General features: G+C 42.3%; 2 protein-coding genes across 4 annotated transcripts in view; one reads left to right on the forward strand and one right to left on the reverse strand.

Moving 5' to 3' along the window:
- LOC118326717 (nuclear distribution protein nudE homolog 1-like) overlaps nucleotides 1-3,437 on the forward strand; it is a 6,049-nt gene extending 2,612 nt beyond the window's left edge. The window contains exons 6-9 of the mRNA XM_035659760.1: nucleotides 148-324; nucleotides 429-514; nucleotides 648-802; nucleotides 1,492-3,437. Coding sequence (XP_035515653.1) covers nucleotides 148-324; nucleotides 429-514; nucleotides 648-802; nucleotides 1,492-1,585 — 512 coding nt within the window. The 3' untranslated portion in view covers nucleotides 1,586-3,437. The remainder of the gene's footprint in view (nucleotides 1-147; nucleotides 325-428; nucleotides 515-647; nucleotides 803-1,491) is intronic.
- Nucleotides 3,436-27,697, reverse strand: part of myh11a (myosin, heavy chain 11a, smooth muscle) — a 27,338-nt gene continuing 3,076 nt past the window's right edge. The window contains exons 2-43 of one of the 3 annotated variants that reach the window (XM_035659759.1): nucleotides 26,939-27,306; nucleotides 26,412-26,568; nucleotides 22,131-22,158; nucleotides 18,792-18,891; nucleotides 18,635-18,661; nucleotides 16,468-16,560; nucleotides 16,289-16,352; nucleotides 15,723-15,821; nucleotides 15,134-15,277; nucleotides 14,922-15,017; nucleotides 14,660-14,778; nucleotides 14,380-14,532; nucleotides 14,103-14,276; nucleotides 13,791-13,964; nucleotides 13,490-13,604; nucleotides 12,851-13,044; nucleotides 12,361-12,482; nucleotides 12,185-12,254; nucleotides 11,911-12,071; nucleotides 11,565-11,673; nucleotides 11,280-11,411; nucleotides 10,890-11,096; nucleotides 10,585-10,722; nucleotides 10,348-10,471; nucleotides 10,053-10,224; nucleotides 9,733-9,945; nucleotides 9,426-9,570; nucleotides 9,066-9,272; nucleotides 8,845-8,949; nucleotides 8,561-8,713; nucleotides 8,203-8,451; nucleotides 7,799-8,011; nucleotides 7,432-7,644; nucleotides 7,156-7,317; nucleotides 6,634-6,762; nucleotides 6,460-6,548; nucleotides 6,238-6,361; nucleotides 5,937-6,145; nucleotides 5,652-5,760; nucleotides 5,332-5,504; nucleotides 4,978-5,010; nucleotides 4,368-4,505 (exon numbers count right to left, since the gene is read on the reverse strand). In XM_035659759.1, the coding sequence (XP_035515652.1) occupies nucleotides 4,986-5,010; nucleotides 5,332-5,504; nucleotides 5,652-5,760; nucleotides 5,937-6,145; nucleotides 6,238-6,361; nucleotides 6,460-6,548; nucleotides 6,634-6,762; nucleotides 7,156-7,317; nucleotides 7,432-7,644; nucleotides 7,799-8,011; nucleotides 8,203-8,451; nucleotides 8,561-8,713; nucleotides 8,845-8,949; nucleotides 9,066-9,272; nucleotides 9,426-9,570; nucleotides 9,733-9,945; nucleotides 10,053-10,224; nucleotides 10,348-10,471; nucleotides 10,585-10,722; nucleotides 10,890-11,096; nucleotides 11,280-11,411; nucleotides 11,565-11,673; nucleotides 11,911-12,071; nucleotides 12,185-12,254; nucleotides 12,361-12,482; nucleotides 12,851-13,044; nucleotides 13,490-13,604; nucleotides 13,791-13,964; nucleotides 14,103-14,276; nucleotides 14,380-14,532; nucleotides 14,660-14,778; nucleotides 14,922-15,017; nucleotides 15,134-15,277; nucleotides 15,723-15,821; nucleotides 16,289-16,352; nucleotides 16,468-16,560; nucleotides 18,635-18,661; nucleotides 18,792-18,891; nucleotides 22,131-22,158; nucleotides 26,412-26,568; nucleotides 26,939-27,283 (5,835 nt within the window). In that variant the 5' untranslated portion in view covers nucleotides 27,284-27,306 and the 3' untranslated portion in view covers nucleotides 4,368-4,505; nucleotides 4,978-4,985. Of the gene's footprint in view, nucleotides 4,506-4,977; nucleotides 5,011-5,331; nucleotides 5,505-5,651; nucleotides 5,761-5,936; nucleotides 6,146-6,237; nucleotides 6,362-6,459; nucleotides 6,549-6,633; nucleotides 6,763-7,155; nucleotides 7,318-7,431; nucleotides 7,645-7,798; nucleotides 8,012-8,202; nucleotides 8,452-8,560; nucleotides 8,714-8,844; nucleotides 8,950-9,065; nucleotides 9,273-9,425; nucleotides 9,571-9,732; nucleotides 9,946-10,052; nucleotides 10,225-10,347; nucleotides 10,472-10,584; nucleotides 10,723-10,889; nucleotides 11,097-11,279; nucleotides 11,412-11,564; nucleotides 11,674-11,910; nucleotides 12,072-12,184; nucleotides 12,255-12,360; nucleotides 12,483-12,850; nucleotides 13,045-13,489; nucleotides 13,605-13,790; nucleotides 13,965-14,102; nucleotides 14,277-14,379; nucleotides 14,533-14,659; nucleotides 14,779-14,921; nucleotides 15,018-15,133; nucleotides 15,278-15,722; nucleotides 15,822-16,288; nucleotides 16,353-16,467; nucleotides 16,561-18,634; nucleotides 18,662-18,791; nucleotides 18,892-22,130; nucleotides 22,159-26,411; nucleotides 26,569-26,938; nucleotides 27,307-27,697 lie in introns of all 3 variants that reach the window. The other 2 variants (XM_035659757.1, XM_035659758.1) reach the window with 2 other exon arrangements.

A 27,697-nucleotide genomic window follows, 5' to 3' on the forward strand; every position in this document is an offset into this window, starting at 1 on the left:
ATCGGATACATATCTGATGTTTTTTAAAGCGACCTCTCTCTAAACGGTCATGTCGCATTTCATCCGACTTTTTCAAGTCACTGCAATTTCATTGTCGTATTATATGGAACATAATGAAACCGTACATCTGTGTGTCTTGTGTGTTAGACCTTCGCCAGGAGCTGGCTGTACGTCAGAAGGAAAGACGGCCATCCAGCAGCCTGGGCAAAGACATAGATCGAGCAGATCTGCCGTGCCCATCAGCTGGGAACCCATCCATCCCCGTCACACCCTCCAAACCTCTCAGCTCATTTGCCACGCCCCCTGCTTCCAGTATCCGAAGAGGTAAATAGAAACACTCGGACTGCAGTAATAACTAGTGATGGTTAATGTACCACTTTCGTATAAACAGACTGTGTGTTTATTGACTCATATGTGTTTTGTTTTAGGTGATGGTCTCACAGGGACTCCCCTCACCACGTCAGCTAGAATATCTGCACTCAATATTGTCGGGGAGTTGCTGAGAAAAGTTGGAGTAAGAGATTTAAAAATGACACCAACCCAGTGAATGCATGCTTTTACAGATAACCGTGTTGTCACAGGACAGTCTCACTACATGTTTGGCCTTTCTGTGTATGAGCTGACGAATTTTCTGATATCCCTGCCAGAATCTGGAGTCAAAGTTGGCGTCCTGTCGAGACTTTGTCTACGACACATCTGTCAGCAGACCAGCACTTCCGGCTGGTCCTAGTAGTCCTTCTGGTTTAGAAAGAGGCTCTGAGATCCAAGCTACCAGCATGAGCCCCCCTCCTCAGTACGACAGGTGAGGAAAACAACAGTGGCACAGTCTAAGGTGTAACAACTGGAAAAACTCTTGTTCTTGTGGTTCTATCAATCAGTTATCTTACTTGTACTAAACACGGCAAGCTTATTTTTGATCATAAGCTACTGTTGTAAGGTATAATCAAGCTCTTTTATGCAGGTTTAGTCATTTAGGTGTCCACTGTGGTTAATTTATTCCAGTTTCAGGATTTGTGAAGTTGCTGTGTTTTTAAAGGCACATTTCACAAACCCTGGGTCTGTACTTGTTTTGCTGGGGTTTCCTAACAGATGTGGTGAGTGTAAAGGTATGAAAATCCTTGAATGCAATTATGAAAATAAGAACCAGGTTGAAAAATACATAGGTAAAGCATGCGTACAGTAACGTGCGGGTACACAGTTTAACAAAATGTTTATTTTTCACCCCTTGAGCATCCAGTATGCAACATAAACTGCACTGCTGTTGAGTTCATGATGTAAACCACGAAATCAGTTTATTAATATATGCCATAATATTAAACCTGTGAAAATGGGCTGCTCAGTCGTTGTCCTTATTTTCATACACAGCAAGATTTTTACAGGATTATTTTAATCATTTTATTTTAACGTCCATAAAGCCAGCAAATACAGGGAATGATACATATTTAATCTCAGGTTTGCTCATGTGTGTATGTGCTGCATTTTGTCTTGCAGTTTAGTGAAGCGGTTAGAGTTCGGACCAGCTCCTCCGAGAGGAGTCTCCCAGGGTGCCCAGTCTCCGCAGGGAGGTGTCAAGATTCTGCTATGAGAGGATAAAGGAGGCGAACAACCCCCCCTCCTTCAATAATCTGACACCAACCCGTCCTCTCCCTCCTTAATAAACTACAGCAATGGGACCTTGAACTGAGCAGTCTTCCCTTGTCGTCCTGTGCCCTGCTGAACTATTTGAACAAGAAAGCCGCTCTCCCAGCTCCATGCCCTACATACTCAGCGCATGGACTTCTGCCGCCTCGGGCTAACATCACTCCATATCTGTCGTAGGACCGAGCACTACAGCTCTGTAAAAGAAGCTACAATGTATCTTCTACTGTGACGCTGTGGTGTGTAGCATCTAAAAAATCCTCCTGTGTTACTGATTAGCTTTTTGTGGAGGATCGGGTATAACGGGGCTGTTGAAGCATTACTGCAGCCAGAGAACAGATTTAGGCTGGTTGCTGCACTTGCCCATTGATCATTACATGAAGTGAATAACTGAACCAGTTATAGGTAGGGACCAAGAACTTGGAGTGTCATTTATAAAAAGGTTGGATCATACAAATATTGTCCAGAACTTTAAAGCTTTATCAATGAAAAACTGACCAAACAAAAAAGTAATGGGATAGATTTTTATTTTATTTTACATGGAATCTGATGTGAAAACTTTAAAGTCTGTTTTTGTTTTTTATTCTTTGAACTGTGGGCTCAAATAACGTAGCACTGAACAACACCGGCATATGCGAACATCTGTTGTGGAGGAGCTAGATATCGTTGGTTTAAAAGATAGTTTAAATATTTTGAGAATGAATTAGTCGCAGCCAGGAACTCATGTTAGTATTTTAGCCATCGCTGCCTTCATCAATGTTATTACCTGTTGAGTTTGTAGTTCTTTGCTGTATTTGATAAAACAAGTGAAATAGTTTATTTATTCCCCGTGCTGCCAGGCTTCTACCATTCAGATGATATCACTTTTCCTCAAGCTAGTTTAATATGACATGCCATTCAGTTTGACCCAGGTCCTTCCTGCCATTGCGCAGACTAATTTCTTCCTGGTATGCAAGGTTTATGAATGTGAAGTTTAGGATTATGTTTTGCTTCAGATAATAAGATGTTCATTTGTTGTGCCACAGATTTATGATCTAAGGTTATCAATAACATTTATTCTGAATTTAGCTGACTGTAGAAGTTAGATGGGCACATGTTCACTTCTGAATGTACAGTAATAATTCCCTAATAGGTGTGAGACCTCCTGTCGGCCATCAAGGGTTATATGGTGGGCGAATGGGGGGGGGAAAGTACCAAGCAATAATAGATTTTAACAGATCAAAGATAAGCACAGTTCATAGTATATTTGTGTAGGTATATAGAGCCTATATTGAATTCCCTTTTCCTGCCTTTTAAAGAGAGATATTGTAAATGGGGGAAATGGAGTGATAAACAATATTTGTGACGTCTGTACTTTTCCCTAAAATGTTTCTGGTCAATCTTGAGTTGTCACTACTGCCATCCAGCAGCTCATTAAGCAAATATTACCGTACATATCTAAATATCACGTTTATACAGCCGTCGTCGCTGCAGTGTAGCCTGTGTGTAGGAATGAACTCGTGGTTTATGCATATCAGAACTGGATGTCTTTTCTTTCTTCTCGGCTGTCTAACCTTCCTTCAACTAACACAAGCTGACTAACTGTAATCCACAACCACTGTGTACTGGGTGTTTGTATGCAGCAACTGCTTCTGTATTTGGACTTTAAACTGTATGTGCCTGAGGTACTATACCCAACTTTGGTCCTATTGGTTTGCAGTTTTTAATTGAACTGAACAGATGAGAATAACGTTCTGTTGTGATGATCCAGTTTGATCTTTGAAGTTACTGACCAAGACAGAAACATTAAAAGGAGAAAATCAAAGTTTTTTGCTTTTATTTTTTTAAAGATCTTTATTTCTTGTGCAGGTGGTTCAACAATTAATAGATACGATTGGTGTCATGTAAACATCAGTTGATTACATATAATAATAATATGATCAAATGAGAATGAGTTAGTTTAGGATGATCAGGGGCTATTTGAACATGTACAGGAAATCCAGCCAAAAATTGTGTTGCTAGGTGCCCAATACTGAAGTCTGGCTCGAGACTTAATTGCTGGGGTTACCCTGAACCATGTCGGACCTAAAACATTGACATTACTTGGTAAAAGTAATCTAAACACATCTGGGCACAAAAAGGTGCAAATAATATAAAACGGTGACTTTAGAAAATGTTTAACAGCTAAATATTTGTTTGTTGGGGTACAAACAGCAGCACTGACTGGATGCAGACTGAGTATATCCAATCTGTCAGACCAACTTCAGTGCTGCTCTGAAACACTAACAGCAGTCACAGGCAACAGGACGACAGTCGCTGATAATAGTTACAGATCCATAGATTTACATGATGTCTCTGCTTAAAGTTCAAAGGTGACTTATTGTGGAGACCCGAGGCTTTACTTGCAGGATAGCGTGGTAATTAGAGGCGCCTATTCTTGTGTACAAAACCTGGCGTAATTCAGTGCCGTACAAAACAGTGTCAATTTAAAAAATGAAATAAAAGGAACAACAAATCACACAGCAGAGCCACCAAAACAACTCCCCTAGCTGATATCAAGTCCTTCTGATCATTGTGTGCCAAGAAAAGGTGCTCTGAGACAAGAAGATAGATCAGTACACTATTGGAAATGGGAGGCAATATATATTGAAGTGATGTGGAAGAACTAGATAGCGTAACAGGCTTTGAAGTTATTCTCCGTTGAAGTGGCAGACCTTGCCCTGGTAGGTAATTCTGATGTCTGGTTATTTGACGCCCCTTACTCCACAGACTTGGTTCCATTGAAGTCGCTTTGGGAGTCGGCCTCCTCCTCTGAGGCATCCTCGACCACCCTTCGGCCTCCGCCCATACGCCGAGGTGTGCTGCCAAAGGAGGGCTCATTTCCACGCCTAGAATGCCACAGAGATGCACACAAGACAGAGATACAAACACAGAAACATATTCCCAGAGTGAGAGGAGCGGTTATGTGACACATAGTCCGAGCTTGTCAGGGTTTGTTTGAAAACCACTCGGGGTGTTGATGAAATACAGAATGTACAGGTTGTGCTTTGGTTACAGGGTAAGCACGCTGGTTATCTTTTGTAACTCATTTGACTCCTGGCTCAGGAAAATGAGTTTGGTTTATGGCAGTTAAACCAAGCACTGAGAAAAATATGGCCACCAGTTAGATATAGTTGTAATGGAAGGGTGACTCAAATATTTCTGTTGTTTCTAAGGAAATTGTGGTAGTGGATGAGCCATATTTCTCTCAGTTACGCTCAATGAAAGAAATGATAGCATTAGGAGTGTGCACGGGGGAATGAAAAGTTATGGTAAGTTAATAAGAAAGGATGATGGGGTAACTTTTAGGTGCAGAGGTACCTGCTGTGTTACTCCTTGGGTTCAGGGTTGCCTCTGGAATAGAGATGGACACGATTGTTTTGCTTGTGCTCAGTAAGGCTACCGTGCTAAACCCTACTACATTTGTAAAGCTTTAAATGTGTTTACAACCCTTTTAAGGTGAGTGTAGAGACCATGTGCTCTTCAGCACTCAAATGTAGGTGACCTGGGAACATTTAACACTATTTGAGTTGATTTATTTGGTTTATTTGAGAAAATATGCTCAATACGAATATTTTACGCATACACAGACATCCTCCAGGTAGTGACTATTTACCATTCCGCTCTACCTGGCCAAGAAGAAAGATAGACAGTCTCTTTGGCACCTCGTCCTACCTGAGTTTGCTCTTGAGAGAGTTGACCTCGCGGCTCATGGCATCGTTGGCTTCAGTGGCTTCATCCAGCTCCCGCTGCAGCTTCCTGCGGGCGGCTGTAGCACGCTGAGACTCCTCCTCCGACTCCTCCAGCTGTCGCTTCAGCTGCTTCATGCGGGTATTTGCCTTTTCCGCCTGGTGTGCGAATGGAGCACGTAAGCAAAATTACTATTTTACTCCCATCTAACCATCCACTCCCAAATACAGACACATTTGTCTGTAAACACAAAGAAAATGCACAGACTGTCTGTGTTTGAGCATGAGTGCATTGAGTGATCGTACCTGGTCTTTGTACTGCTCTCCCTGTTTCCTTTCGTCTTCCACCTGCATTATCAGGTCCTTGAGCTTCTTGTCCTTCTGGCGTATACTCTTGGCAGATGCCTGCTTCTCCCTGAGAAACGGAAAAAAAGAGTTCAGGGAGGAATACAAAGTGTAACTGATGTTAACAGCGTTCTTGGGTGAAAAATGGAAACCAAACCTATAATATTGGAACTGGAAACCACTGTTTATGAATGTAATGACAAAAAAACTATTTCATTAAACATAATCTGTGACTCTGTCCCTGACCTGCTCTCCTGCTCCAGCTGCTCCTCCAGCTGTGCCACTTTAGCCTCCAAGGCGGAGATGGAAGACTTGAACTTGGACTTGACCTGGTTCTCCATCTCCTGCAGCTTGGCCTTCAGGTCCTTGTTCTGGCGCTCCATCTGCTGCCTGGCGCTCTCGTTCTTCTGGGAGGTGATGCGCTCTGTCTGCAGCTCGTTGGTCAGCTGATCCACCTGTGGACGGGAATGCATGCAAAGAGAGGGGTGAGGCTTCTGCACTTCTTTGAGCCCTTTAATGGGTCAGGAAGCTGCTACTATCGGGTCACCTGCTGTGTGCTCTTCCTCAGCCTGTCGTTGAGGATCTCCATGTTGCTCTGCTCTTCCTCCAGCTCCTCCTCTAGCTGTGAGATCTTAGCTTCCAGACGACGTTTCTCATCTGCCAAGGCTGACCTGCACGCACAGAGCACAGCAGAAAACAGATGTAACCATCACTTGTCTTCTGCGCCCATTTTGCAGACAAAAATGACAGAATGAAATTCTCCACCCACTTCCCAGAGGAGTTGCTGGCCAGCTCATCGGACAGTTCATCTCTCTCGGCCTCTGCCTGCTTCCGTGCCCTCTCAGCAGCTGCCAGGTCCTAGAAACATATTAGAAGTGAATCCTTTATTTCAAACCTCTGCTCTTAAACAAGTTTCCGCCTTGTGAGGAATCAAATGTGTTACCTCCTGTAGCTGCATGAGCTCAGCCTCCAGACTCTTGGCCTTCTTCTCACTCTCCTTTGCGGTAGCCAACACCTCCTCTCTGGCAGCGCGGGCGTCTTCGAGCTCCCTCTGGAAGTCCTTCATCTGGCCCTGGTGGGATGAAGAAAAACAGAGGCAGCAATAGAGAGGGCGATGAGACAATCAGAGCCAGGATGTGAATTATTATTATACCAGGTATGTTATTAGTTACAGTTCTTAGGCCAGAGCTTTGACCCGATTGTTGATGCAGTGCTGTGAACATCACATGAACGCACTTCTCAAAGTCATACTGTACTGTCTTCGTAGTGGTAGTGGTATTAATTGCATGTGAAAAAATGTTAATCTTTCATCAGTTTCCCATAGTTACCCAATATATAACACCTGTTTAGTAGGACGATAGTACTATAAATGCTTTATTTACAAGCTTGCAACTCACAAGAAATTAAAAAAACAAACATGTACATCTAAAATGAAAAAAGTGTTTAGAAATAATTGTCCTCTCACCTGGAGCTTGCGTAGCTGTTTGATGGCCTCATCTCGTCCCTTACTGGCCGTCTCGATCTGTCCCTCCAGATCTTTCATGTCTGTCTCCAACTTCTTCTTGGCTGCTGTTGCCAGGGCTCTCTGCTTACGTTCATCCTCCAACTCCGTCTCCAGCTCACGAACCTGCAGTCAATATGTATCATTGCTTGGAATACCGATACAGCTGGTGTGACATGCTCTGATGGTGGCTCAGATCATGTTTTCATTTGGAGGACGAGATATTGTATGCCTCTTTACCTGTTTGATAAGCTGTCTCTTCTTCTCCTCTCCCATCTCATCTCGTCCCTGGAGGTCCCTCTCAAACTGGGCCTTCAGGGCCTGCATGTTGACCTCCAGACGCAGCTTGGCATCCTCAGCCGCCTGCAGCTCGTCCTCTAGCTCCTCCAGCTGGGTCTTCATCTCTTCCACCTGGGCTTCCAGGCCTCTCTTGGACTTCTCCAGCTCGTGGACCTGCCATCAATATATTGCCAAATCAACTGCTATATTTTGGTATAAATAGCACAAAGAAATGAGACTAGTCAAACCAAACTTCCAACCAAAATATCAACTGGTCAGTCTCCCACACTAAGTGATGTTTTGAATGAAGTGATGTTCCAGCACTAACATTTTTTCCCACATCGTCCTTGGAGCTGATAATGTCTTCCATCTCCATCCTCAGGGCCTTGTTGGCTCTCTCCAGCTCCTCTCTGGAGTCCTGGGCCTCCTCCAGAGCTCTCGCCAGGGACAGAGCCTTGGTCTCCTTCTCTCTGGCCTCGGCTTCAGCACGGTCTCTCTCATCGGCGTATTTACTGGAGATACTCTTCTCCTCGGCCAGCATCTGGAGACCAGAGAGGACAGAAAACCATGAGCTAACAGTAATTATAGTAATTTTAAAGTTTTAATGTGTAATTAATTAGTCTTTCTTTTTTAAAATGTTGTATAGAGAGTGAATAGTAGTGGAAAATGCTCTACCAATGTATTATTATAGCAGTTATCTCTTAGTGTTACCAGTTTTTTTATTTAACTGACCTGATCAAACTTCTTCTGCTTCTTCTCCAGGTTCGACACATTCTGTCTCTGGTTGTCCAGGTCCATCAGCGTGTCCTCGAGCTCCTGCTGCAGACGGTTTTTGGTCTTCTCCAGCTTATCATATGCAGAGGCCTTCTCCTCAAACTGGGTGTTTGCTGCCTCTAAATCTCTCTGCAGACGTTTCTTGCCTTCTTCCAGCAGCTCGATGTTTCCTGTCATTTCCTCTAGCTTCTTCTTTGAATCTGACAACTGTGAGAAGAAGAGGAATTTAAGGCACTAAATATGTAGACAATGAATCTACCTTTTGTGTTGAAGTTTGTTCATCCTCCAACATCTGTACTAACTTCGTAAGACTGACCTGGATGTTGAGGGTGGACACGTGTCTCTCCACGTTCCTCTTGGCCTCCATCTCCTCTTCAAGCTGCTCCTGCAAGCTATTCTTATCGTCTTCTGCTTGCCGCAGTTTCGTGGAGAACTGCAGTTTCTGACGTGTCTCCTCAGCCAGCAGTTCCTGTAGCAGCATACCAGGTCAAAGGTCAGTGCTTTAATTCTGACCTATGAGCCTGAGCATTATGTAGTATATTTAATTCTCACAGAAAAGGTTACATGTGGAACTGACACTGTTTCAGCTCTAAACTTTACCTGTGAGTCTTGGAGTTGGGAGGAAAGGCTGGTAACATCTTTGCTCAGCTTGATGTTCTTGCCCTCTGCTTCATTAAGTAGGGTTGTCACACTGTCCAGTTCAACCTGTATGAAAACAAAGGTCAAGTTTCTGGGACTTATGAGCATATCAGTGTGGTAGCTTTTAAAAATGTACACTTTTTAAATGTACAGTACTGATGTAACTACTAATAGTCACTTACCGTGATCTTAGAGCAGCGCTCTCCCAGCTCAGCCTTCTGCTTCTCGCTGTCAGTGAAGCGTGACTGCAGATCTGCCACCTGACTTTCCAGCTTCTTCCTCTTGTTCTCCCCATCTTGTTTGGCTTGGCTGAGTGAGCGCACCTCCATGGTCAATTCTGACGTCTCCTTCTCCAGGGCTTGTTTTGCCTTCTCCAGGTTTGACTTGACCTGAGCAGAAGAGAGAAAAAATCAAGATCAATATCGTGTGTATTAGAAAGAGAAGAGAAAAGGGAAGTTTGCCTTTCAGAAACAGTATCAACTAAAATAAACAAGCTAAATGATAGCTAAGTATTTGTAACACTGTACGAAATGATGGCCTACTCGTTTAGCCTGCTCCAGCTGTTCTGTGAGCTCCTCTGTAGCCTGGGTGTGTTTCTGTCTCATCTCCTGTATCTGGGCTTCATGGGTCCGGTTCTCATCCTCAATGGCTCTCTTCAGCAGGTTCACCTCCTGCTCACGTTTGGCCCTGAATGATGGATCATGCAGATTTTTGTCATATTTATTTACCACCTCTGTCTCAAACTCTTTCTAAGAAATAATATTTATGTTTCTTGGTTTGTTGCAGTGTTGGTTTGTCTCAAGATCCTTAATAATACACATTTGTATATTTCAGTATTGTTTGACGGACCTTAGTTCCTGCTGTGTGGCAGTGGTGTCCAAGGTGTCCTCTAGCTCTGACTTGAGGGCCTCCAGCTCCTCCCCAAGGTCACGTTTGATCTTCTCGGCCTTGTTCCTAGCGGCCCGCTCAGAGTCAAGGTCCTCTTGCAGGTCGGAGATGTGTCCCTCCAGCTCTCTGATCTTCTTCAAAGCGTTGTTCTTCTGAGCTGTCTCATCTTCTAACCTGAGATGAAGAAGAGTGCATATTTGTTACCATGATAGAAATAATAAATAGCATCCAGGAAGTTAAAAGTTAAGGTGCTACACAGGTATACAAGTGTTAACTCTTACCTGGCCAAGGCATTCTGTAACTCCTCCTCCTTCTTTGCAAGCTGGGCTTTAAGGTCAGCTATCTGGGCCTGCAGGTCGGCTATCTGCTCTTGCATGTCATTCGACTCTGCTTCCAATTTACGCTTAGCCTTATCTAGCTCCTGTCGACTCTTCTCTTCCTTTTTCAAGCGGACTAGAAGCGGGAAGACAACAATCAGCATAAATGTTTTTCCAAACTACAAGCAGGGCTCTGACTGCAGCATCAATAATGGTTTTTGAGGGTGTAAATGCATGACAATCCACAACAAATGATTACCCTCTAGTTCAGAGATCATGGACTCGTGTTTGTTTTTGAGCTTGGTGAGGTTCTTTGACTTCTCCTCCTCCTCTGCCAGGTTGGTACTGAAATCCGCAATCCTCTCCTCCATCAGCTTCCTCTCCTACAAAACACCAAAAAGGTCATCTGTTTGCAGAAATCTGCTCTCTTCTTTCGATACAGTACCTCTCTTTATAAGTGACGGACCAATATAAGGGCATGAGTGTCCATACTCACCTTCAGCAGCTTGTTGTTGTGGTCCTCCATCACCAGGATGTCATCCTCCAGCTTTTTGATCTTCCCCTCACAGGTGACCTTCTCCAGCTGCAGCTTTTGGCGGGCATCTTCCTCCTCCTCCAAATGTTCTTCCAATTCCTACATGAAGAATACTGTAGCTTCAGTTTCTGCTGCCATTCCATCACATTATTCCCATTCCCACTTATTCCCATGCTCAGCTGTGTAGAGGGTACACAAGTGAGCTGAAGTTCCATATCTATTTAACAGCAACAGGAAACAGTAACTTATGAATCATATGTGTAGACCTGCATCTGCTGTTGCATCTTCTTCTTATCCACTAACAGTGCCTGAGCACGTTCTTCCTCTTCATCCAGTCTCGCCTCCATCTCATGGAGGATCTCCTCCAATTCCTGCTTCTTAGCTGCCAGTCGAACCCTCATCTCCTCGGCCTCAGCATACAGCTCTGTCTCTGCTTGAAGCTGCTCTTGCAGTGCATTCCTCTCCTCCAAAACCTGAAGCAGAGAGAAAGGAAAAAAATGGAGTGCTCTGCTTTATTGCCAGTAGATTCCTGGAGGAGCTTATTCTTATTGACATGGTTTCACTTGTGTATTAAATGACCACTGGAAAGGGACAAGTGAAAGCAAAATAAAGTTTAGAAGTGTGTTTGTGTCATTATTGCAGATTTTGTCCTTTACCGTTGTATGTTTCAAGGAGATCTCTTTCAGCTCAGATTCAAACTTGATAGCAACTTCTTTGGCTTTCGCCAGCTCTTCGTCCTTCAGACTCATCTCCTCTTCCTGTCGGGTCACTTGCAGCAGAGGCTTGACCTATGGTACAGGAGGATGGGCAACAACCACATTTTTAAAATTGGGTAAAGGCAATGTAAGGCTAAGTTTGTCATTTACATGAAGAATTTCCATTAGAAATATAAGAAAATACTTAAATATAAGGTTGTACTGTGATTTTGTTGCATTACTGACCTTTGTGAAGAGCCTCCACCACTGCCAGTTCCTTAGTTTGAGGTAGGCAGCACAGTTCCTCTGGATCACTTTCATGGCTGTGAGTTGCTGTTGCCTCTTGGCAAATGCCCTTTAAAAGTACAACAGTGAAAGCAATATATCACGTAAAACATGAAGCAAAGTTTTCTATTGTCTAATTTATAGCCATAAAAACAGCAAAAAAGTACAAACAGTTATGAAAGCTTCTCTCTACTGTTAACTAAAGAGGGCCAAACTACTGTCTAAAAGATTAGCTATCCTGAATTTATGAACATTGTAACATAAACAGCACAATTCATTATGTGAGAGGAGGCTTGTATGTTCATACTTTCTGGCCAGGAAGCCTCTAGCCTGGGCCTGGAAAGCAATGATGACCACAGTGATCTTCAGATCTCTCTCCTCCTCCAGCTGGGCCAGCACTCCTGTGCGGAAGAAGATTTTACTCTGTCCGATCCTATACAGGTTAGGGTCCAAATCCAGGTGCTTGATCTACACAGACAGGAGATCAGTGAGACCAAGAATGCTCACAGGCTACGAAAACTTCAGAATTCATTTCAATTACCAATAATTGTGTATGGGGAATTTTTAACCAGCGTGTTTACCATGAGGCAGCAGGCTTGTTTGCCATCCATGAAACCTTTGGGGATGGCGCTAGCAGCCAGGATTTCATAACTATCAGACAGGAAAGAGACAGGGAGATGTTGAGAGAAGTTTGCAGAAATATTATAAACTCTCGTAGCCCTTTATAGGTTGCTGAGTCTCCTCAGTTCCCACTCACCGCTGGCGGAACTCCTGGAAGACGATTCTGTTGGGAAATCCTTGTCGGCAGATTCTGATTCCCTCCAACACACCGTTACACCTCAGCTGCTCCAGGACCAGGTGAGCATCCAGCTTCCCTGCCTGAGGAGAACGGGATTTTTAGTTCTATAAGACTACTAGTTTTACAACATAAATATATTTTTATCATTTAATACTGAATGATTACTGTATTATGTGGTTATTTGTTTTTATGTTATAACAGAGATGTAAAGTAAAAGCAAAAATATTAGTTAGATTATGCCATAAGGCAACAAGGCGGTTACAGTAAACTGTAGAGACTGCACCCTGAACAGATCACCAGCCTACCACAGAGGCCAACACATTTAAACAGGTGACAGCTGGCCTCATCTAAAACAATATGACTGGTCAAGTAAGTTATTTTATCACCTAAGATAATAACTTTCTTCTTGCTGTGTCAAATATAGTGCATCTTGAAAGACATTTTTTACCCTCTTCTCGTGGTTGGGAATAATGCATCTGACGAAGTTGGGCTGGGTGTTGTGCAGTGTGGTCATAAGTTTGGCCAGAGATTCCTTGTAGAGCTGTCCCACCGTGCGGAACATCCCCTTTTTGGTCTTTGAAGCGCTCGGCATGGAGCTGTCTGTCATCTTGGCTATTGTGTCAAGACCCACCACTCTGTCCGCTGAAACAAACAACACATTGTTATGTTAAAAAACAGTGTGTTCATCCAACTTAAAATGGTTAAAGTGTGCTCGATCTAATGCGTTTGGTTCATATTGTAATTACAGTGTGTACAATTTTCATGCAATTTTCTAGTCCATTCATTTCAATGTGTGGCTGTGTTTTTTGGGATACTATCATACCATAACATCAGTAAAGTCAGAAATGTTCAAATAGAGGCTACAACTCCAAAATGAGATGTACACATGTATTTCACCGTGAAATACTATCAAAGTGTTTGTTATCCAAATCTATTAGTATCACTGCACCGAAATTCTTGATTTATAAATTTAGTATGATTACCTGTTCCCTATACAAGTCGAGTTTTAAATAAGAAATTATACTTAAAATGGCTGATTCCAAATGACAAATCCTTTATATATAAATGTAACCCATTGTTCTCTCACTATCTTTCCAGAGGTCTTGCACAAACTGGCTGGAGGAGTTGCTGAGCAGCGCTGTGACGTTGTCATTTAGAGGGTCCATGTTCTTTGTCAGCCAGGCTGTGGCGTTATAGTCCACCTACAAACAAAGGAACATCAGTGTCAATCACTGCAACTTTTATTTTAAACAAATTTTCAGAAATTATAATAGCAATACTGTTTTTAATCATGTAACCCAAATTATAACTCAACATGAGAGTATAAGAAATGTATGCCCTCACCATATGATGCTTTTTTCATAATCTACACATCCCCTAATACGCACCTTCCCAGCATAATGAAGTATAGAAAACTCTGTCTTGTCTTTGAGCTGTTTAGGTTTGGCGAATTTCATGTGGTTCCCTTGTGTGTTCATGAGTTTCTCCACAAAGGAGACATCTGTGGCTTTGGGGAACCAGCACTCTTCATCCAACAGGGCCAGGATGCCTGGAGGGTTGTTCTGCAGATAATATGCACTGATTACTTTGACAGAAGTTTAAAATTTAAAGAAGATATCATCATCATATTAAATCACAAAAGGACAATGTACTTGACTTGACATATGACATTGTGCTTTAATTGTCTCAAGGTCACTCACCGGTCTCTCGATGAGCTCAATGCAGGGCTGCAGGTCGAGCCCGAAGTCGATGAAGTTCCACTCGATGCCCTCCCTCTGGTACTCCTCCTGCTCCAGGATGAACATGGTGTGGTTGAAGAGCTGCTGCAGCTTCTCATTGGTGTAGTTAATGCACAGCTGCTCAAAGGAGTTGTCCTGCAACAACCAAAAAACAAGAACTGAAGATACATATCATGCCTGGATATTTTTGTGTTCAATAAGCTACACAACAACTCATTAGTGATCAACATGTCCATACCTCAAAGATTTCAAAGCCGGCAATGTCGAGGATTCCCAGGAAGGAGGCTCCCTGGCGTTTGGTCTTGTCAAGGGCCTTGTTGACACGGCCCAGGATCCAGCGGAACAGACGCTCAAACACAGCTTTAGCCAGAGCTTCAGTAGCAAAATCAGCCTAAAAAAAATACACACACATACAGAAAATATCTGATGAGAGATTAGAGTGATGGGAAGGGTTCATTAAACCATTTAATTTGTTGTATGGTTCTTATGGTTAAACACAGTGCACTCTCTTGTACTACCTGCTCTTTGGTCTGTGCCTTCTGCACCACCTCTCTGCCCACTTTGATTCGAGGGGTGAGGATAGCACGGGTGAAGTCTGTCACATTGATGCCCTGCAGATGACACACCTTCTGGGCCGCTAGAGAGGGAAAACATGTAGGCACACTCAGTATATTAACAGATATTTTGTTTCACTGTAGATAAAATTAATAGAATTTTATAGTTTAGTTAGTTAGTGAAATTATTAAAAGTTTATAATGGTGAGATGTTGTGGTGTCTAACCGGTGTTGTCTGGCATAGTGGCCTGCTCTTGGTTCCTCTCTTTCTTGAACTCAATGTTTCCCAGCTGCATGACTGTTGAGCACACCTTCAGGATATCTGACACACAGAGATATGAAAGTTAGAGTGACAGCGGCCGCACCTTACCTAACCCACTTTAAACAGCCTATTCTACTCTTGTTGAGCAGAGTAAAAATGAGAGTTATCACTGATACCGATTCTCTCCTCTTCGGTCAGGCCCATAATATTCATGGCCTCCATGGTCTCTTCATACAACTCGTCATCTTCCTGGCCGGGGATCTGAACATGGCCCGAACTCAGGAAGCGGTAGTTACTGAAGGGCTCCAGAAGAAGCTCCTCTAAAAATATAACACACAAACAACAGATTGAGTGCTTTTTCCCCAGATTTAACTTCATTATTACAGTTTAACATCAGTATAAGGGTTACATGAACCTTTAGGAGTTGAGGAAATTCAACAACCTTATGGCCTTAAGAAGACTCAAAATGATGGATGACAGAAATTATGAAATACATACAGCAACATCTGAATTTTCTTTCTTAAAATCTTTTCTGTTCCAACAAAGTATGTGACTGTAAAATGTGAATTGTTTTGTAAAAAAAAGTAATTAAGTCAGTCAAACTGAAACCACAACTGACTCCCTTTTCTTTTTGTAAGTATTGATTTAATAAATGTAAGACATGACAGTGATGATGTACAACATGTGGTCACTTAACCTGCAGTAACCGTTCAGCAGGATGTAATATTACTGAGATTATGGAACAGAGAAGAGCAGCATACTCACCACGCAGTTTCTCCTTGGCACCGGCGATCATGTAGTAGAAGATGTGAAAAGCTCTTTCTGTCTTTGCTTGTCTGATACAGCGAGACTTCTCCAGCAGGTCTGACAGTTTCAGCGGTTAAAGAATACATACACACTCTGTGCTCTGACTAGTGTTTAGCCTATAAACCTGTGTTCAGCCCCATATGTAAATGTAAAAAGAAAAAAAAGAAAAAAAGTAGTTTTTGACCATTTTTTGTCTAATTTGTTTCCCTCTGTGTGACTTCAGCTATGTAAATAGAATAAAAAAGACGAATAAATAAAAGTGATATACAGGTGTCATATGAAACTGACAGCACTGGCAGGCCACTAAGTATTAACATTTTGAAGTACAAAGGAGCTTAGATAGTCAAGGATTGTAAAGGTAAAGCAAAAATGCTATAACTAAGGTCAAATTCAACCTGGAGAAAATCTTAAGAAACAAAGAAATCACATTGAAATAGAAGTGATACAGAAATGATACTAAAATATGTGCCTTTTGCCTTAAAGCTGTTTTCCCAAAGCGAGAAATACTGACACAAACTGGATACAAGTTTCAATATTGGCTCCAACAATGTAGCCGGTCACATCAAAGTTGATGCGGATGAATTTACCCTGTGAGAGAGATAACGAGATGTAAAGATGATGTTAAAGGATGAAATGCTGTGATTAACGAAACAGGCAGAAAATATAATTTGTCTGGTACTCTGAATGAAAATAGCAAACTCACAAATCGGGAGGAGTTGTCATTTCTGATGGTCTTGGCATTTCCAAAGGCCTCCAGGATGGGATTGGCCTGTAGGAGCTGCTTCTCTAGCTCCCCCTAGTGACAACAGTGATATACAGAAACATCACTATTGCACACTGATTGGTGGCTGGAGGTGGGGTGCAGTAGGTGGTGATTGGTGGAGATGAAGTGGCTTGGGGTGGGTATGGATTGGGGAGGTTTATTAGAATATTATCACTAATGTGTGAAGCACAAGATATAGGATTCAATAGGTTGACAAAATAATTGAATCGACGTCTTAGTGATCAATAAATATCCTAACTAGCTGTAAGATGACAATATAATCTTATTTGACTTTCTTCAGTATGTTACGTAACACAGACACATGACCTGAAGACTTCCCCATCAGTTTTGAGAAAAATTGTTAAAATGAGGAGAAGCTGCTGCTGTTGATGATGTGGAAACAGAGGGAGCTGGAAGAGGGAGGTTACGTGGGTCAGACGAGGCATCTGAACATTGTTAACATTATTAAACCTTTGGTGAATCCTGCCAAAGTCTTTGCATTCAAAGTGTCGGCAAATTAAAACGATTCTGATTCACAAACAGCTTCCAGCGTGACTGCAGAGCCTGCGGACCAGTGGGTGGAGCTGGCTGATGGTCAGTAAATGAGGCAGACACCCCATCACTCTGCATTGTGCTAATCCACCTGATCAAAGGGGTCTGTGTCAGCCTAGCATCAAGGTCAGGTGCTGTAGAACGCTACCTTAAATACTCTCTCGCTTAAAAACACTCCCTTCAGCTACCCTGTAAACGAGTTAAAGCCCTGATGGGGGAGAGGTTAATAAAGATGAGATGAAAACAATGATGAAGATTAATGAAGGACATGTTCCTTTTGTGAACTGCTCGGGATGGCAAATAAAAAAAATAAAAAAACAAGGCAGCAATTTCACAAAAAGTCTATTAGTCAATCTTTTTTAAATGTTTAGCGAAAAACAGGAAAGCGGAAATATACAGACCAGCTGAGGAGGTGCAGTTCAGAGTTGGCAGAGCAGAGAGGAGGGTCTTGGTCATTTAAGTCACTGAGGGAAAGAAATAAGACAAATAGAAGGAGAGAAATAGAGAACAGCAAAATAGCAAGAGAGTGACAGCTGATGAGAAGGATTGTTCTTAAAATACTGCTTAAATAAAACGCTAAAGCAGATAGGGAAGAAATTAAAAAGTAGTGCCTGAGCAAGAGAGAAAGTGGTAGCAGAGAAAAGAGATCAACCCAATGCTATTTCGGTTCAAGCGGGGTCCGTGGGAGCCTCGAGGACAGCATATTGTACGGCGTTTCCTCTGGGCCAAAGACCCTGATGAGTGGAGGCAATGACAGAGGGAAGCATCGCTTTGACCCACAAATGAGTCTTTCCGAGAACTACAACAAGAGCAACACCCCAAACCATCACCATATGCTCCTGTCTGGAGCGCTGATCAAAAATATTTTTTAATAAAGGCTTAGAGAGGGCTCATATCAGTCCACTCAGGAAGTGAATACAGTCTCACAGCATGGGTGTTTTTCCACAAACCACACGGTCCAGTAAACGCTACAGGACAAGACAGCCAATGCCACACCTCAGGGCAAATGGCAGGTGGGAGGATGAGGAGTAAGGGAGGGGAGGGAAGGGAGTAGAAGAGGGGGGAGGTCGTTGTGTTTGATAGATAAGAACAGGAGATGGGCATGCTCACACTGTGCTCGTTGATCTGTGAGAGACCCTTTCACTGCCGGGGAGGCTCCAATCTCATCTCCGCTGGCAGTGAGAGGGTGTTAATGAGAAGATGGATGACACAAAACTCAACATGGTCAACCAGTTCAGGAGTAGGCGGCACTAAACGACCTTCACTGAACATTCGAGTGACTGCAAGTCAGTTCTACGATGATGATCATGCAGTCTAAGTCAGATCTTGTTGGGTAAGATACAGAGATGATGAATGTTAGGGTAAACACCTTCTAACTCAAGAACATAAGATCTGGGATTTTGACCCTTAGTGTAAGGGAAAATAACTACAAACAGAAAATAAAATATGTATGGTAACTCAGTGACACTTTCTTCATGCACTTTTCTAACCTAAGGAAGGAACACACACAAACACTACACACAAAAACACACTCCAGGCATTCCCCTTTACTCACGTAGGCAAACTGTGATCCTGATTGTTGCTATTTGGAGGAAATGGCGATATACAGGATTAAACTGGGCAGTTACCTACATATGTTGAAGAGTGAGGGAACTGGCTGACAGATCCAAACTTTCAATAAAACATGAACTCTTCCTCCCACAGATACTTACAGCACTGCTATCCTTCTTGCCTTTGTGTGAGGAGGCCACAACAGCCAGATACTGGATGACCTTCTTGGTGTTCTCCGTCTTCCCAGCACCAGACTCTCCACTAGAGAGGAAAACGCGAGAAGGGGATTAAAAGATGCAGAGGAGAGATAGTGAAAGGGAATGAGAGAGAATAAGAAGCTAAGGAGCACTGATGGGTACTCTGTTCACAGTTCAACAAACCAGTTTAATTGAATGGAAATCATGTGCAGCAGAGATAACTGCACCGACATCTGACACAAAGCATAATGTTATTGTTCAGTCTGCCTACTACACTGATCCCTGTATGCCCAGATCCTCTAACCAACTATCACATTCAAAATCTATACCTATTTAGGGGAAAATGTGATTTAAAAAATGTAACCTATTTTTTCACCTATTTTAGAGCTTTAAAGTAATAGTTTGAAACAAGGAGAAGCAGCGAGACTGGTTGTTCTTTAGAGAAGATTTTTCTTGGCAATTCTGCCTTTATTCGATAGTAGACAGTGTAGAGATAGATAGGAAAAATGGGGAGAGACAGAGAGAGGGGGGTGTAAGACTTAAGTGGTATGCCTCTTAAGTGTAAGAGCCAGGCTAACTTTCTCCCGTTTCCAGTCTCATGTAACTCTCTGAAAGAAAGTGAAACACTAAAGCTCACAAAATGTTAATTTATTCCTTAAAATACTAATGACCTGACATTTAATGGCAACAAAATCAGTGTGTATACAGCTAGAAGAGACCTCTTATGGTATTTACAAATCTTAGCAGTTATATGACAGATACCCTCAAACTTGTCAGAAACCTCAAAGTAAAAGATATATTATCTTTTAAAAGAAATTCATAACTCCAGCTTTTTTTAAACAGAAGCAGGAACACATTCTTTCCAAAAAATGATCTTGGACACTCAAAGACAGAGTTGAACGATACCAGAGCCACCAGCTAGCAGTCCAACACACAGACACATCCTTAGACATGGCTCCATAAAAGGCATGGGATGCTCCCTGTGTTAGGGCTTGGCAGCTCCGAGAGGAATCTAATTACTCGAGGACATAAGACGTGCAGGCTCCTACTGTAGGCAGCTGTACAAATTCTGATGGGAGTTTTTCCTCCCCATGGTCTATCAAACTGTCTCTTCCTGCTTACCATCAGCACAGGTTTCACCAATGAGAAAAAAAAAATATGGAAAACCTCATTAATTGGTCTACATCTCTCGAGTGTGCAACCTGCGATGGGATCTGAGGAGGAAATACTGTATTTTAAAAGGTCACAATTGTAGACAACACAAACACGTCCTCTCAGTCCTCTGAGGAAAATCCCTACAGTCTAGTCTATCACAACCATATAAAGGGGATTCTTCCATTAATACACGTGATGCATTTGAGTCCTCAACAGGGTCAGAAAAGGCTGCACACTTCAGCAACATCCTGTCACTTTGTGGCCACTGTGTCTATTCCATCAGTTCAATTTTTCACACACACGCAATGATTATTAGACCCAGGAAACTGGTGACCCTGCTGAGAAGAAATGTCAACATCTCGAGAATGGATTTAGTTGGCTCCCAGATATTTCCCATAGCAAGTTCTTGCTACTGTGTGGAGGAATTTGAGGAATATAACCACTACACTCAGTGACCAAGAACATATATATGTAAAGCCCAGTAAAAGCTAATGCAATCCAGTAGAACAGCTCTGCAATGTACATGTTTACATTAATCATGAAAGCTGCTTGTTATCCTACAAGTGTTGCTGAAGTACTCTGCCCTACTCCATATTCCCACCTATAAAACACCATGCTTCCAGTTACACAAGTCTCCCATCACAACATATTAACAAATACTTTTAACCTTTACGCTATGAAGATGCAGGCCTCTGTGATGGATTGCTGTAAAAACAATACTGCCAAGTAACATACAGTGTAAGCACAGTGCAACGTGTACACACACACATGCAGGAGGAGAAAGTCATACATGACATTCCATGTATCGCAGCAGAAACATTTCTCCCATATATGGCTCCAGAGGCTGAGACCAGCTGTAGCTCACACTGAAATCTTAAATGGACTGTGTGAACTGATGTGAACAGAGAGGCAGAGTTTGTTTTTCAGCTCTAATTCCAGTTTATTCAATGATTATCCCACATTAGCATCAAACAGTCATTTCATCTTCACAAAAACTGCTTGCATCATTACATTCCTGCACACAGACAGGGACAAATACTACCAAACGTTTTCTCCAAAGTTTCCCTCTGATAAAGAAAGCTTGATAGTTGAGGAAATGGTCTGGTGTGTTCAGAGAATTTGGTGCATCCTGAGATCAGTGCGGCCAATTTGGAGTAGAAAGAGCCTTGAGGGGAAAGTGCCGTTCCTTTCATTTCCTTTACTGGAACCACTGGATACTGAGCAGCAAAGGTGCTACGGTTAAATTTTAAACTAATAAGAGACATACTTCAATCTGTATGTTAACCTCTACCAGACTGAAAAAACATGTTGCACTATCGGTCCATTTACAGTGCACTACGGTATGTGAGGTTTAATTTTTGCTATTTATATTTTGTCCATTGCTACTTGTTTGATTTAGTGCATAAAAGTCCTCCCTCTCCAGAGTTATCCTTCTGATGACGTAAGCATGCAGTACATTTTTAATGGAAGTGGACAGAGATAAACATAGAACACCAGTGGGATGTACAGTATGTGAGAGTGGAAAATAAGTGAAAGAGTTGGAATAGGTCCTATAAAAAGCAGGGAATAAAGAAAATGTGCCACTAATTAATTTACTTTGTCAAGTTCAGGCCAAACCAAAGATTAAGCTGTTACTGTCAGAAAAAAGGAGGTCTTTTGTCCCTGGATGTACGATGCCCCAGTCAAAGTTCTCAATAATTAGTTTTTGAAAAAAAATAAACAAACAAAATGGAGCCCAAACATTTGGAGAGCTAATCTGGTTCTCTCATCAGGATGCAGGGCATACTTCCTGACCGAGGGGCTAAGACGAGAGCGAGGTCACAGCCCTCTGGGAGCGCTCATCCAGTTTGACTCCGTCTGAATACAACACGATTCACTGCAACATAACCGAACAGACCACAGCGTTCTGCATCCAGTCGGCGACATCCTCACAAAATATCACTGTTATCTTGTGAATGATTTCTTTCTAGTTGAGGCTGGGTGCTGCGAGACCAGAGAGGGATCTCATTTGTTTTAACTCTGTGTTTACACAAGCATTATGTAACTGTTTTTCCACACATACTCAGCCTCCATTCTATCATTAAAGGAACAAAGTTAGGGAAAGACGACAAAGGTTTGTGAGTTTAGAGGTGACAGATCTGTACTTACGTGCAGAGAATGGACTGGTCCTCACGATCTGTAGAAACAGAGAAAGTTTACAGTGTTAGACACGTTTTATGAGAACTCATTCACAAATACAAAGTATGTGAGTGACTGGATCACTTATAAAGGCATTAAAGTGTGGTAAGCTAAAAGAATATGCAGTAACCAAAGTACAAATATGTCATTTTTACTATGTTTTACCAGCAGTGTTTTTGGCATGAGGATATGTGGACAGTTATGCACAATAGCTCAGCACACTACTGTACACACCACATGTGAAACCACAAGCCCTTCTCCAGGAATAAAGATCAATCTAGTGTTAAATCTAGTCCCAAGACAGCTGCTGGGACTGTTTAAGGCTTAGGGGAGACTGTGCGAATGGCGAAGGTTCCCCCGTGCCTAAAGAAATATGTAACTCCCACAAATACTTTGATTTTTAACCATGGAAATCAATTCTGAATGTGCTGAACAATGAGTCATTAAACCATCTCCAAAAATACTACTGGGAGAAAACAGTGAGTCCATGTAAGGCTATTTTGTAACTGTATCCTCCAACACAAAGCGCCCGGGGGGGAGTACAGGGAGTACTGCTGAAAGAAAAGATAACTTTGCTGTCAGTTTTCGACATGAAACCTCTTAGTAAATGACACATTCAAACTGGGCTGCCAAAATGATCCAATGTGGGAAGGAGACAGTGAAGAGCATCATGTGCAGCGTCATCGTTTTCATACTATGATTTACCACTGTGTGTGGTATCACAGTTACAGTGTGCAAGCTGCCCTGAACGGCAAGCTAGTGCGGATGCTGTTTCTCCTTACATACACACACAAAATGCAGCCCGTTCCCTCTCGGCACTTCCTAATTAAGGCAGATGGAGAGCAAGACAGGGAGAGAAAGAGAGAGAGAGAGACAGAGAGAGAGAGAGAGGTGGCTGGAATTGTTATCTTTTGTAAAGCATCCAAAAACAGCACTTAGTCTTGCGCCTGAGACCCAGAGAGCAGAGACAGTTATTTTATCACTGCGAAACATTAGGAATTGTGACACTGAATCAGTCGTAAAATCTGATTACATGGGGGTGTCAATGTCTTTGCACCTGTCTGGCTAGCACTGTAACTACACTGGGAGATCAAAGAAAACAACAGTCATCTTCTGCAGGGGACAGCAAACTCCTTGTGGGAATTTCATATTTTTATCTCCTGGACATCAAAGACTGAAGCACATTTTTGAAGGAATGGGATCTCAGCCAAGAGTGCAGGAAGAATGCTTCAAGGCTTAGGAGAGTTATCTTAATGCAGTTGTGCACCACTTCCACCCTAAAATGTTAACTGTTCATACTAGAGCGCTCTGAGAACACTGTGTAGAACATCCTGCATCATTAGTCACTACTTCATGGGAAATCCCACTAATGCATCAACAATAACAACTTTCTGCCAGTCACAGTATTATACAATAAAGGCTCAAATGGGGCACATAGATGTGCAGTTTTAGTCTCAAACTTTCGGTATTCGAAGACTCTGGAGCATTTATACTACATTAAGACTGTAAGATTATGCAGAAGCTTTACAGCTCTTAGATACAGACTCAAAAACAAAACTTGTCTGTTATAAAATGGATCCTAATATGAGACCAGCAAATAGAAACTTGCAGTTACCCTAGTCCCTTCTATAAAACCCGGCAAATCGTGACAGTAACTAACCACCCCATGGACTGTCCCTGGTGACTGTGCCTATGTCTGGATTAAAAACAAAAGGGGATTTATCTTCAAATCAGGTATCCGAGGCTTTGGATAAACAACGTGTTAGGTTAGAGGTTACTGTGGTAAAATCTCTGGCCCATTTTAAGTCTTAAAAGTCATTTTTAAAGGTCACTTTAATGTGATCGCTTTTTTATTACCTCCCTTTTTGTACTTTGCCTTTATCTATTCTTTTGCAAGTATTAACTGACAATCCTGCCACTACCTTTGCTGCTGACTTCATTGTCTTACTTTGCTGTAAAAAGCAGTTTAAATAAAGGGCTGAATTTGAATTTGAAAACTGAGTGGGTGGTCCCCGAGCTTAAATATCAATTGTCATTTTGTATAGCATGAGCCTAAGCATACGTTTGATTTGTTTAGTCTGAAATAAATGCAGCAAATAAAGACAATTTTTTTTTCATGTGCACCACCCAGGACATAGTGTCACATAAACTGAAAATGGCCTCCATGTTGCAGCTGTATGGGTTGTTCTGAGCTGAAGAAATGTAATCCAAACACCCACACAAACACCCATCAATCCTTCCCCGTCTTGTTTACACATTATAGCTACATTGGTAAACACAATAATTTCCTGTGTACCAGCCTGGTGGAACTTAAAATCATCCAATGTACACATATGCATTCTTAATGGTAGAGAAAGCATTAAGCTTTAATGAAACAGATTAAGAATATTTAGAATGATGATGCCAAAATAATTCAACATTCATTCTGATGTATCCACAGGTTAGAGCTGGATATTGTTGCAGCTGCATTTCTTGGGTTTCTTCTTTTCACATGATCAGGAGCTTCCAGATTTTGGTCTGATACCATTTCATCACCAGTTACATACATAAACATTAACTTAAAGAGATCACGTACGAAGTGAATGCGCTTGCATAGCTTGTGTGTGTTGTAGCTAAAAGGCTTAAGTTGAAGATGACCAGGAAGTGGCATCAGTACGGGAAGCAGCAACAATATAATCCAATGTATTAATCAATAATCAATGTGGAGTGCATAATAATGCTTTGTCTGTGTGTGTGTGTGTGTGTGTGTAAGCAGTAATCAGTGTCATTAATATTTGTACCAGCACGGTCCTGTTGACTGGCAAGACAGCAAGAGGCAGGCTAAGTAAAAGTATCTGATTAAAAAAATTACAAAATAGCAAACTGACATCAAACGTGTGTGTTCTGATGTAGATTTGCTATTTTATCTGCTGACTTAAATGAAATCCTGGACATAGGACGGACAGATAAGTGAAAACCCTGAAAGTGCTAAGAGACACTTTGTAAGGCCTTGTTGTTCTTGATGCTGTCTTCATTCTTAAATAAAACTGAGCGAAAAAACAGCCTTTTCCCTGTTATTTTATATACATGTATAATTACAGTAACATTTGATTTGATTTGAAAATAATATCATTATTATCAGTGTGAGCTATGTATTTAATGTCTGCAACAACTACACTTGGGCTTTGGGAGCTCTCTGAAGAGGATGGGTGGTAGGGATTGGAAAAGTGGATAATCCTACATACTTTCTAGCTCTCTAAACAATTACTTCAAACTAACTTTAGTCCAAACATCCTGCTTCATTGAGAAACTCATCAAACCGAAGGAGAGAAGTATATTTTCAAACCCATTTAATAGGACCTTTAAACTCTCGTTTCGCCCACAAGAAACAATCATTTGTATTTACACAGAAAGAAAAAAAAATATAAGAAGAAGATATGAATGAGGAAGGGGAGGCTGCTGAAACAGGAAATGTTTAAGGCCCTCCACCCTTTCAATCCAGATGTCAACTCCTCTGAGAGAACATCCTCACGTCAACATGAAGTCCAGTGGGCACGACCCCCTGGAAGCCCAAGAAACAGACTGTCTGAGAAACCAGCTGCTCCACAGTCGTACCACTGCAGTGTTACCTAAGAGCCATTTACTGTAAGCACGGCTCTGCCACGGCCACTATCGTCACCTCTAGAAGACACGGACTCTCTCTAGCCCATAAAATACTCTTTTAGATTTGATCTTGTTTTTTTTTTTTTTTTTTATACTCTGTAACTTACTTTGTAATGAACTAATAGCAGACAGGTGGAGCTACACGCCTGATTTTGGGCTGTACATAATAGAAAACACAGATCTGCATTTGAAACTATCGAGCCCGACAGCACTAGCCTGTTTGTGGTTTTTATTAACAACATGACTGAGCTAAATGCTGCCAGCTGTCATCACTCTTTTGACAGACTTTTGACAGCTGATACCACAGCTCACTCACACCATGCTCTTAAAACAAACACTTCAATATCACAGAAATCAGTGAGAGTTGTCAATTTGGCCATTTATTTGATTGGATCACTTTCAGTTATTGGAGGCTGCAGCCCATAACAAGTACTGGACAGAAGGTAACTCCAGCCCAACAGGAGAGCTAATGAAACTAGAAACACACACCTCTGGACAATTTATTTATGGTTTCATTTGATCAGTGTTACAACACAAACAACAAGAAAACGTCAGAAATAAAGGACCAGCTACGATCACAACGTGATGGGAGCAGTGTAAACATCCTACCTTGCATCATGTTCCTGTAGGCATTATCAGCGATGGAGTAGATGTGAGGGGGGACTTCATGTCGTTTCTTCCCTTTGTACATGTCAATGATCTTCTCTGAGTAAATGGGCAGCATTTTATAGGGGTTCACCACCACGCAGAACAGGCCCGAGTACGTCTGAAAGAATAGACCGCGAGGAAGATGAGCGTGTGCGAGTACGGTTTGTAATGTTTGTGTTCTTCTGTGTGACATGTTTGTGTGTATTTCTATAATTGGGAGGATAAAACCAGGAACAGAAAGCAATAATAAATACTGAAATATGAAGACATTTAGCTGTGCGTCAGTTTTCAGTCACAAACATTTATTTCCACAGTAGAGTTAAGATTAGAAATGTAGGTTTAAATTAGGATTACAGATTAGGGAATCAATAAAACCAATAGGGAATCCTCATGAATATATAAATACCTGCACCTGTGTGTAGTTACACACTGTTAGGGTGTGAATGAATGATTGTGGGGGCGTTCACATGTTTTCACCGTATACTTACATAAATAAGGCCAGAGAAGTACCTCTCGCGGATATTGTGCAACACGGAGGCTTCGTTCAGGCAGGTGAGCTCAGCCATGTCCTCCACCTTGCTGAATTTGGGCGGGTTCATCTTCTGGATGTCATCCTTGTTGACTGTCATCTTCTTGGCATTGTAGGCCAGCTCCACCGAGCACCTCATCAGCCGTGCTCCTCCTTGATGCATGGCCCCTCCAAAGCCATGCCTCTCCGACGGGACCCACACCAGCTTCTTGGCCGCCCAGTCGGCCTGAGCCATGGGGCTGTTCAGGAAGTCCTTGTCAACAAAGAGGAACTTCTCGTCCTCGGTTGGGGCCTTCTTGGACATCTTGGGTTGAGGTGGAGGGCCAACTGTCGGAGGGAACAAATAAATATGGCTGTTGAGAAGGAGCGGACGATAAAGGAAGCAAAGACGGAAGGGAGGTGGGAAGTAAGCAAGGAAGGAAGGAAGGAACTAACGCAGGATGAGAACCCGAGGCAAGGCGGAAAAAACAAGGCAGGAAGGCAGGAAACACAGATGAGAGGGCAGCAAATGAAATCAAGCCGTATATGACAGATCACAGATACATAAAAACCCTTCCTGTTGGGTAAAAAGAGCGCAGTCTGTGCAGGAAGTGATGGAAGAGTTAACATGTTGGGGAGTTCCAGAGTGCAGCCATTCTCACAGACCTCCACCCCCTCTCAACCCTACACTTTCACACACGCCACAAGGGAGACGCACAAACAGTCCCCCCCCCCCCCC

This window comes from Morone saxatilis, unplaced genomic scaffold (assembly GCF_004916995.1).
Source record: "Morone saxatilis isolate NCDOM2014 unplaced genomic scaffold, NCSU_SB_2.0 Contig17, whole genome shotgun sequence".
NCBI classification, from domain to species: Eukaryota; Metazoa; Chordata; class Actinopteri; family Moronidae; genus Morone; species Morone saxatilis.